The sequence below is a fragment of the Belonocnema kinseyi genome, chromosome 4, assembly GCF_010883055.1.
Source record: "Belonocnema kinseyi isolate 2016_QV_RU_SX_M_011 chromosome 4, B_treatae_v1, whole genome shotgun sequence".
Taxonomy (NCBI): Eukaryota; Metazoa; Arthropoda; class Insecta; order Hymenoptera; family Cynipidae; genus Belonocnema; species Belonocnema kinseyi.
In genome coordinates, this window is record NC_046660.1 from 51,219,046 (window position 1) to 51,229,879 (window position 10,834).

At 24.1% G+C, this 10,834-nt stretch overlaps 1 protein-coding gene across 2 annotated transcripts in view; it reads left to right on the top strand.

Annotated features, from left to right (window-relative positions):
• The window catches only part of LOC117172065 (protein MON2 homolog), a 103,224-nt gene that overhangs the window by 24,323 nt on the left and 68,067 nt on the right, over positions 1–10,834 (top strand). For both annotated transcript variants that reach the window (XM_033359811.1, XM_033359812.1), the window contains exons 6-7: positions 13–265; positions 7,677–7,830. In XM_033359811.1, the coding sequence (XP_033215702.1) occupies positions 13–265; positions 7,677–7,830 (407 nt within the window). The remainder of the gene's footprint in view (positions 1–12; positions 266–7,676; positions 7,831–10,834) is intronic.

Genomic DNA, 10,834 nt, shown 5'->3' on the forward strand with positions numbered 1-10,834 from the left:
CTCTTTTTTTAGGTAACAGAGTGTGAAATCTTTCTTTCCCTGATTGTCAAGTTTTTGGATCCTGACAAGCCAGTTTGGCAGCGAGCTTTGGCATTGGAAGTTCTGCACAAAATGACAGTGCAGTCTGATTTGCTCAGGAGTTTTTGTAACTGCTATGATCTCAAACCACACGCAACAAATATATTTCAAGATATTGTTAATAGTTTGGGTGCTTATGTGCACAGTCTTTTTGTCAATCCGCACATGGTTGGTCCTGCCAGTATGGGTAAGTTGAAAATAATTTTAATTTGCAAAATGACAGAGAGAAAATAAGCTTTATATGAGGGTGACCAATAAAAACTTGAATTTTTTTATTTTGCAAACACTAGCCCCTAAAATTTTTTCCTTTTGGTGAAAGCTGTTATCATTTTTCTTTTATTTAAAAAAATTGGTTAGAGATTCCGCTAGGCCATTTTACATATGATTTATTTTTTGATTAACAATTAAAGGTTAAACAATTATGTTACCCATAGAAAGTATTTCTTAATTATTACGGAATGAATTCTAAATTTTCTGAAACAAAACATTTTCTTTTTAGATATTATTATCGAGCTTAAAATACGAATTTATTCTATAATATAGAGAGAATATTTGGTTTGATAAATAAATGAAAAGGGTATACATCAGGTGACAGAAAAAAATCTTTAAATTTGAATTTTTTTCAATTCAAAAGAATTCTAAGGAATTGGAAAAAATTTAAAAAATGCCATTGCTTGTAATAAATGATAGCGAATTTAGAAGAATTGAAGGGAATGCAAGAGACTTTGATGAAATTCGTAAGAATTTGAGTGAATTGTACGAAATTTAAAAAATCAATGATTTCCATTGAATTGAGTAAAAGTGTGCAAAATTCAGGGAGAATTCAACGGAGTTGAAGGGCATTGAAGAAACATGTAAACACTAGAAATTAACCAATTAAAATTTGAGTGAATTTAGAGAAATTTGTATGAAACAAGAACAATTCGTTAAAATGTATAAAAATTCAAGTTGAATTATAAAAATTGTACTAAATTCAAAACAATTAAAAAATATTTAAAAAATTCATTGTATTTATTAAGTTTGGAGTGAATTCAGAAAAATTCAAGGTAATTGAAAAGAATTTGACGAAATGCCTAGATTTCAAGGTGATTTTAAAAGACTTCAAGGCGAAGTTGAAAGTCTAAAAAAATCCATTCAGTTGGATGAAATTAAGTGAATTTAGAAGAAATCATATTGATTTGAAAAAATTCAGGATAAATTAATGAAAATTTAGGATAAGTTTATGAGAATTCAGGATAAATTTATAAGAATTCAGTGTAAATTCCAAATCGATTCAAATGAATTGCAAACAATTTTAAAAATCAAAAATATTTTATCGATTTCAGTAAAACTGGAGTGTATTTAGAAGAATTTGAGAGGATTCAAGAGATTTTGGTAGAATTTATATGAATCCAATGTCAATTAAAGTGAATTCTGGATAAATTTATAAGAATTCGAATGAATTGTAAAAAAATCCAAAAAATTACATGGCTCAATGAATGATAGCGAATTTAGAAGATTTCAAGGGAATTTATGAGCCTTCCAGAAAGTGCATAAGAATTTAAGTGAATTGAACGAAATTAAAAAAATTAAAAAACATTTCGATTAAATTGAGAAAAATGAGAGTGAAAAATTCAGGGGGAAATTCAACGGAATTGAAGTGAATTGAAAAAAAAAACATTTAAAACAACAAAAATTAATGAATTAAAATTTGAGCTAATTTAGAGAAAGTGTAGTAAATATGAAGAATTCCTTGAAATTTATAACATATTCAAGGTGAATTAAAAAAATGTAAGTGAATTGAAAACAACTAAAAAGTATTTTAAAAGTCCAATGAATTCATTACGTTCGGATTAAATTTATGAAAATTCAAAGAAATTAAAAAGAATTTAAGAAAATGTTTAAGAATTCCGGTGATTTTAAAAGACTTCAGGATAAAGTAAGAAAACTAAAAAAATCCATTTACTTTATAAGAAATCACGATAAATTCATGAAAAGTCAGGGTAACTTCAAAATGAATTCAAATGAATTGCAAACAAATTTTTAAATCCAAAATATTTGATCGATTTCCCTAAAAGTGAAGTGAATTTAGAAGAATTTGAGATGATTCAAGAGAACTCAATGGAATTGATAAGAATCCAAGGTAAATCTAAATGAATTTAGGGTACTTTCATAAGAATTTGGAATGAACTCAAAAAAATTCAAGTAAAATTTAATAGAATTCGAATGAATTGGAACAAATCCCAAAAATGCAATCGCTTCATAAATGATAGCGAATTTAATTCAAGAGAATTTATGAGACTTTGAAGAAATGACTTAGAATTTCAGTGAAGTGAACGAAATTTAAAAAAACAAAAAATTTTCATTGAAGTGAGTAAAATGGGAGTGAAAAATGCGGGGAAAATTCAATCGAATTAAAACGAATTGAAAAAAACATTTAAGAAAACAAAAATTAATTAATTAGAATTGAATAAAAAAAATGTAAGTGAACTGAAAACAATTAAAAAATATTTTGTAAATTCATTAAGTCCGGAGTGAATTTAGAAAATTTAAAAGAATTTGATTAAATTAAATTTTTAAAAATCCATTGTATTGGATAGAATTGAGTGAATTTAGAAGAATTCATTTCAATTTAAAAGAATTCAGAATAAATTAATGAGAATTCAGGATAAATTAATGTAAATTTAGGACAAATTTATGAGAATTCAGGATAAATTTATGAAAATTCAGGATAAATTCATGTGGAATCAGGGCCAATTCCAAATTAATTCAAATGAATTCCAAACAAATTTTAAAATCCAAAATGTTTGATCGATATTATTAAAACGGGAGTAAATTGAGAAGAATTTAAGAGGATTCAACAGAATTCGGTTGAATTTATACGAATCCAAGATAATTGTTAATGAATTCAGGATAAATTGAAAACAATTCAAATAAATTTAAAAGAATTCAAATGAATTGGAAAAATAAAAAATAGTAATTCATTGATTCAGATGAATTGAAGGGCAATGAGATGGATTCGATGAAACGCTTACAAATTCATAGTGAATTAAAAAAAATTTAATGAATTGAAAAAATAAAACAAAATTCATTGAATTCAATAAGTTTTTAGTAAACTCAGAGAAATTCAAAGGAATTTAAAAGAATTGTATGAAATGCCTAAAAATCTCAGGTGAGTTTAAAAGACTCCAGAGTGAAGTGAAAAAACTTTTAAAACACACAAAAAATTAATTCATTTGTGTAAAATGTATAGGATTTAAAATAGTTAATTTCAATATAGAGGAATTCCGGATAAATAATAAGAATTCTGGATGAATTCTAAATTAATTTAAATGAATGGCAGATAATGTAATAGATCTAAAATATTCAATTGATTTGAGTAAAACTGGAATGAATTTAGAAGAATTCAAGTGAATTAAAGAGAATCCGATGAAAATTATAAGAATTCAAGGTGAATTTAAATGAATTCAGGATAAATGTTTAAGAATTCAGTTTTAATGTAAAACATTTTAAGTGAAAGGCAAACGAATTCAAATAAATTGAAAAAAATCCGAAAAATTTCATTGATTTCATGCAGTTTTCCAAAGTAATCAGTTTATCATCCAAATTTGTATTGATTGAGAATTCAAGACAAATTTCAAAATAATTGAAACAAATTGCAATAAAATAAAAAATATTTCATTGATTTCAGTAAACCTAGAGTAAATATAGAAGAAGTAAGGAAATTCAAGAGAATTTGATGAAATTAATTGGAAGCCAATATAACCAATGGCGATTTAAAAATAATTAAAGTGAATCCAAAAGAATGTTTAAATTTAAAAAATCCATCTAATTTTGTTAAATGAGAAAAAATAGAAATCTGATGAAATTCACAGGAACTTAAAAGTCTTGAGGGTGAATTAAAAAAGAAGTTTAATCAAAAAAATATAAATTAAAATCAGTGGATTCCAAGGGAATTTAAAATAATTCAAAGATCACTAAAGTTATATTTTCATTTTAAAAAATTACTATAGTGACTTTATTTAAAAAATTGATAAAAGCTTAGATACTTTTCAAGTAAATTATAGTGAAAAATACATTTTAATTTACCGTAAAAATCTTTGAAGTATAAAAATGTGTGTCTTCGGTTTATTTTTGAAATTAAAGACTTTTTTCTGTCACCCTGTACGAATATTTTTAATTTATTTATTAGTGAAAATTACTAATTAACTAATTGAAAGGAATAATTAAAATGCTGTGCATGTCATTCCAGAGAAGACAATTTTTGCGATTTTAGGCCATTAATTGTAGTAAAATAAAAAAATTTCGCTTTCTAAGCCCGACAATATTGGAAAGAAATTTTTTTGTTTCATATAATCTATGGTTTATTTCCAAATAAATTACAGATACTCTCTCGAGCTGAAAGATTTTTTTGTCTTGAATTTTTATTTTTTTTTCAGTCGAAAACTAAGAAAACTCATTTTTAGACCTAAAGCGGCTTAGCGGAACCGCTGTACTGGGTGTACCGTTTGCAACATTTAAAAATTCAAAATTTTATTGGGCACCCTACTTTTTACAGGGTGGCCGCTGTACCGATAAATGAATCGGAATTTTTTTAAACCGGAAAAAACCGGGAAATAACAATGAATTAATTTTTTTATTGAGAATTTTATAAATTTTTGAAGGAAAATCTATGGAAGTTCGATTTTAACAGTTTTTAAAAATTATTAGTTGAATTTGTATCTTCTTTAATTATGATATCATTCAGTTTATAATGCTTAATTCAAAAATCTTTTACTTAACCAATTTTTCCATTTTAGATTTTTATTTTTAAGCGTTTAAAATTGAAATTTTTTTATAACAAAATTGTGTACTTGATCAACTATAAATGCAAATAAATAAATTATTTAAAAAATTGAATTGATTTAAAGTATCAAAAAATGAACAATAATTTATTTGTTAAGACGATTCTAAATCCGTTCAAAATTTAAGAATTTTCAGAGTTCAGCGTTAAAACTTAAACTGGTTTCATTCAGAAGCCTTAGTCGTAAAAATTTTTATAATTTGAAACTGAATTGTTTGAAATATCAAGCCTTGAATCTTTGAGCTTTCTACCATAGGAGCTTCTAAACTTCGAACGTAACTATTTTAATTCTATTTAAAAAATGATTAATTTATAATTGAAATTGTTGAATTTTGTTGTAGAAAATAATAAAAATTGAACACTTATTATTTGTAGAACAATGCGAGTAATTTTTAGAGATATTTAGAGGTTTTGAAAAGTTTCAAAATTAATTTAAAACTTGAAATTATTTCCGGTGCTTTTAAGAATTGTGAAAGGCTTGAAAAGGAAAAAAAAATTCTTAAGATTTCTAGGAAAATTGAAAATGATTTTTTATTTATTTTTTAATTATTTGAAATTCGAATGATTTCAAAAGATATTTAGAAGTTGTAAAAAATTTTTAATAATAATTTTAAATTTGAAAAAACTTGACACAACTTCTACATTTTTCAAGACCGAAATAAAATTCTGAATATATAATGTATAATTCAACTTCCAATATAAAAGTTATTCACTTTTAAAAAATGGAATGGTTCAACTTTTGATGTTTCCAGGGTGGCGGCTGGACCGGGAAACCGGGAAAACAGAGAAGTCACCGGGAATTTTTTTGGCCGAAAAAAACTATTATTTAGCTTACAATGCGTAATTCAAAATTTTTTTACTATAAAAATTTTCAATTTAAAAATTTTATTTTTATGCTTAAATTTTTAATTTTATAGAATTTTTTTATATTTATCTGTACTTTAAGCAATAAAAAGTGAAAAAAAAAACGATTTAACAAATCGATTTTAAAGCAGTTCAAAATTTAAGAAGTTTCAGATTTTAACGTTAATACTTAAACTGTTTCAATTTGAAAGTCTTAGTCATTAAACAAATGTGAGCGTGTGACTAAAGATTTATAAACTATTTTCAACAGAAAAATAACTTCATAATAATATTTTCCTAATTAAAGGATTTTTAAAAATTTTAAATATCGTTTCAGTCTAAAATATTAAATTTTTAACCCATCTAATTTGAAATTTTTAATAAAAAAAAGATTAATTATTGAATGTTTAGCAATGTTTGAATTTTTATTTAAGACAAGTGAATTGAAACCAAATGTTTAAAAGTGAAGAATCTTTAACTGAATTGATTGTCATAGAAAGCTTGGAATCGTTAAAATTTCCAAAAAAGACTTTAAACTTTGAACGTTACAATTTTAATTGTTGTATTTGAAAAATGCTTAATTTGTAAGTGAAATAAAAAAATTTTGATGTATAATTCACAAATGAACATTTTTAGAACAAATTTGAGTAATTTTAAGAGATATTTAGGAGTTTTAAAAAGATAAAAAATTATCATGCAAATTTTAGGAAGTTTTCTTAAAATCTTCTGGAATCTTTTTTGAAAATTTTGTTTATATCTTGGAAAAACTTTTTAAATATTCTCTTAAAATAATTTGTTAAAATGAAAAATTATTTTTAATTTTTCTATGAATCTTAACAAAATGTTTTTATTCTTTTGAAGCCTTTCACAATTCTTGAAAAGAATCGAATTTTCTGTTTAAAATCTGCGAAAATCTACATTTTGTTTTATATTAGGCTATCATTTCTCAACAATTTGAAATAAAATTTTGAAGCTTTCCAAGCATGTTTAAACACTTTTAAAAAGAAAATAATTAAATTTCTCATATAAGAAGTGTTCAGTTAAAATTTTCTCAATTTTTCAATATTTGATGTTTCTAGCTTAAAATTCCTTATAATTATATAATTTTGAAAATGTTAAAGTTCATTGATTGATTTTTTAATTTAGAGTATTAAAAATTATAACGTCCATTTATGTTTTTTTTTATATTGAAAAATGTTGGTACCTTTAATTTTATACGCGTAAATTATTGAGCATTTAAATACAAAATTTCTTTTTTAAAACTTTTAAATTTCAATTTTAAAAGTTCAAAATTTAAAAGTTCCACTTTGAGTGCTTTCATTTGCAGCTCAGTTTTTATTGCCTCAAGTGAAATTATTTTAGCTTTAGTGTCCCATTTTTTAAATTTCATTGACCGTGAAAAATGTTTGCGAAACGGGAAAAAACCGGGAAATTACCAGGAATTTATTTCGTCGATTAAAACGGCAACCCGGTGTTTCTCACTGAAAATTATTTAAAATACTATAATTTTTAAATTTTCTAGCTTATTGATTAATTTTTTAAATTAGAACATTCAAAATGATAACATGGATTTATATTTTTAGAACTGAATCTGAATTTTTGAACTCTACAATTTATAAAAGTTAAAAATTCCAAATTTTTCAGTTTAAGTGCATTTAAATTAAAATTATTCAATTGAAGTGTTAGTAAATTCCATTTTATAGGTATAAGTTGTATAAGACCATGAAAAAGGTTTGCAAACCAGGAAAAGACCGTAAAATGAACGGAAATTTTTTATGCGATCAAAATGGCCACCCTATTTATACTATTTTTTATCATTTAAATATCTTGGGGTTCTTATTTACTAGATAATTTATTAATCAATGATAAATGTATGATTATTGTTTATCCAAAGAAACTCAAGTTCACGAATCTCATAACTTCCTTTGGATAGGATCAACAACTCCTGCCGCACAATCAACGGCACCTGCACTTTTGGCTGGCCTGCCGATCGGCCCCGGAGTTTCTCCTCAACCTGGTTTTTATTCGAGAGGAATCTGGTTACCAGTTGTAGTCACTTTTCCAAGTGGACAAGCCAAGTCAACATAGTAAATATAAATATAATGATATCTCATACTCTAGTTAAAGCAGACACTTTGCACTCTTTCCCCTATTTCCTAATTTCCCCCTTTTTAAAAAAATCCACTTTTTCATTTCCTATTTTCAAGAAACTTCCCCTTTTCTCGTTTTTTTTTGCCTACATTTGAAACGGATTAATATAACCCAATAAGAGAATTCAATTATTTTTCGATAAAAGTTAATTCATTTTAATTTTGTAAGTTTGCTCTATTTTTGGTTCAAAATTCATCTTTTTTGGTCAGAAGTTTGATTATTTAATTCGAAATTGCATTATTTTGTTGGGAATTTAACAATTTTCTTAAAAAATCATAGTTTTTAGTTGAAAATTGTACTGTTTTTTGTCAGCTATTTTATTGAACATTTATATTTTTGGTTTGAAAATTTATTTCTGTTGATTAAAATTTCGTTTTTTTTTACTTAAAAATGTACTTGTCTGGTTGATTTTTTATTTGAAAATTCCATAATTTAAAAAAAAAAAATTAAGTATATGGTTGAAAATTGATCTATTTTGTTGAAAATTCGTCTTTTAAGTAAAAAAAAAAACATTTTTTTTTGTTTAAAAATGAAACTATTTGATATTTATCGTTTTTTGTTTCAAATTCAACTAATTAATTTTCAATTGAAAATTCATACTGGGGGTTGAAATTTCAACCAATTAATTATTCATTGGAAAATCCTTTTTTTTGTTGTTGTTAAAAATTCATATTTTTTGGTAGAAAATTCAACTACTTGGTTGAAAGTTCAACTACTTTTATCAAATTAATTTTATTTATTGGATCTTATCGTAAAAGTTTAATCTATTTTCGTAAATAATGCAAATGTCTGTTTGAAAATGCATCTGTTTTGTTTGTGGATTGAATTATTTTGTAGAGAAAACTCGTCTTCTTTGGTCGAATTTAACATTTTTGGTTTAAAATAAAAATATTTTTTGATTTAAATATCAACTATTAGATTTATATCTGAGAATTCATTTTCTTGGTTGAAAATTCTACACTTTTGTTCGAAATTAATTTTATTTTAAAGATTCATTTCTTTAGTTGAAAATTGAACTATTGTGTTTATTTTTTTTCTTACATTTTTTTTAACTTAAAATTTAAATATTCCATGTTTGGTTGTAAGTTCATTTATTTGTTTGAAAATTCGTATTTTCAGTTTTTTGGAAAATTAAGTTAGTGTTTTGTTGTCGTGTGTTTTCATAATTTTTTAAAAAACTTTTTATTTTTCATACAAAATCATAAAACTTCATAGCAATTTATTAAAAATCTATCTTTTATAGTTTGTAGTTTTCTATGCCGGACTAATTATTTGCCAGGATTAAAAATTGCGCGAGAAACGATTGGCAAAATAGTTTGCGACCAGTATTTTTTTTTATTCAAAATATATTTTTTACTGAAAGTTGAACGGCTTTGGTAAAATTTTATTTTAATAATTGAAGAATTATCTCTTTGGTTTAAAATTTAACTACTTTTATGAAAATTCATGTATAATATATAGTAAAATATATCTGTTTTGTTGAAAATTCTATTATTTTTGTGGAAATTCAACTATTGTGTTTTAAATTAAAATTTCGCTAAAAATTCGATTCTTGGTTTAATTGAATTATTTTCGACTTAAAATAAAACCTTTTTTTTAAGTATTAACTATGACATTTTTCGTTAAGAATTTATCTTTCTTGGTTGATTTCTACTCTTCTTCATATAAATTAAAATATTTCTTTCTGAATTATCAACTATTTCATTTTTTGTTAAGTTCAGTTGTTTTTATATTTCACTGTTTGTTTAAAAATCCTTTTTTTAAATTGAAAATTCGTTTTTTTTGTGATTGAAAACTGAACTATTCCTTTACTATTTGAAAATAATTCTTTTTTTGTTGTTAACAACTTTTTAGAAATCTTTTTTTTGTTGGTAATTCAACTGTTTGTTTAAAAATGCATCTATTTTCTTAATTCATTTTTGTTTTGTTTTAATTCTTCTGATTTTTAATTTAAATTGAAATCTTTTTCTGGTTGAAATATCAACTATTAAATTTTTCCTTGAGAATTAATATTTTTGGTTCAATTAAATTGTTTTGAATTTAAAATTAAAATCTTTTTTGTTGGAATTACTAATATGTTTTTCGTCGAAAATTGATCTCTAGTTGAAAATTTAACTATGTAGATGAAAATTCATTTTTCTCGCGATTTAAAACTAATTTGAAAAAAATGAACTATTCCGTTATTTGTAGATAATTTATCTTTTTCATATGGAAATTCAACTATTTTGTTAAAAATTAATTTTCTTTTTATTTCAAAATTTAACTCATTTTAAAAATACATCGGTTTAGGCTCTAATTTCAACTATTTTGTTATCAAGTCTTTTTTTTTAATTTAACTGTTTCGTTGAATATTCGGTTTTTTAGATGGATAATTCATCCTTTTAGATTGAAAATTAAACTGTCTTTTAAAAAAAATCGTCCATTTTTTTTAAAGTTTAACTATTTGCTTGTCAATGCAACTATTTGGTTAATAATTAAGTTTATTGCTATTGAAATTTCATCTTTATTGGATGAAAATTCAACTATTTTGTTGTAGTAATATTTTTTGGTCCAAAATGTGCCTGCTTTTGTTCAAAATTCATATTTTTAAATAGAAAACTCGCCCTTTAAATTGAAAATTGATTTTTTTTTTCAAAAGTTCTTGGTTGAAAAATATTTGTTTTGTTCAAAATTCTTCTTTTCGGGCTTAAAAGTTAACTGTTTTCTACAGATTTCGACTTTTTAGTCTAACCGTTTAACTCATTTGTTGAAAATCGAACTCTTTCTAGAAAATTAAATCTTTTTTCAACTGTTTTGTTGAAAATGCAATATATTTCAACTTAAAATATGAAGAGTTCAATATTAGTCCGGGAGCTGGGTATGTTCCCGTATGCATTCAAGAGGCAAAAGGTAAAAACTAGTTAATCTTATGTATTTTGACCCGCTGAATCCAATGGTACC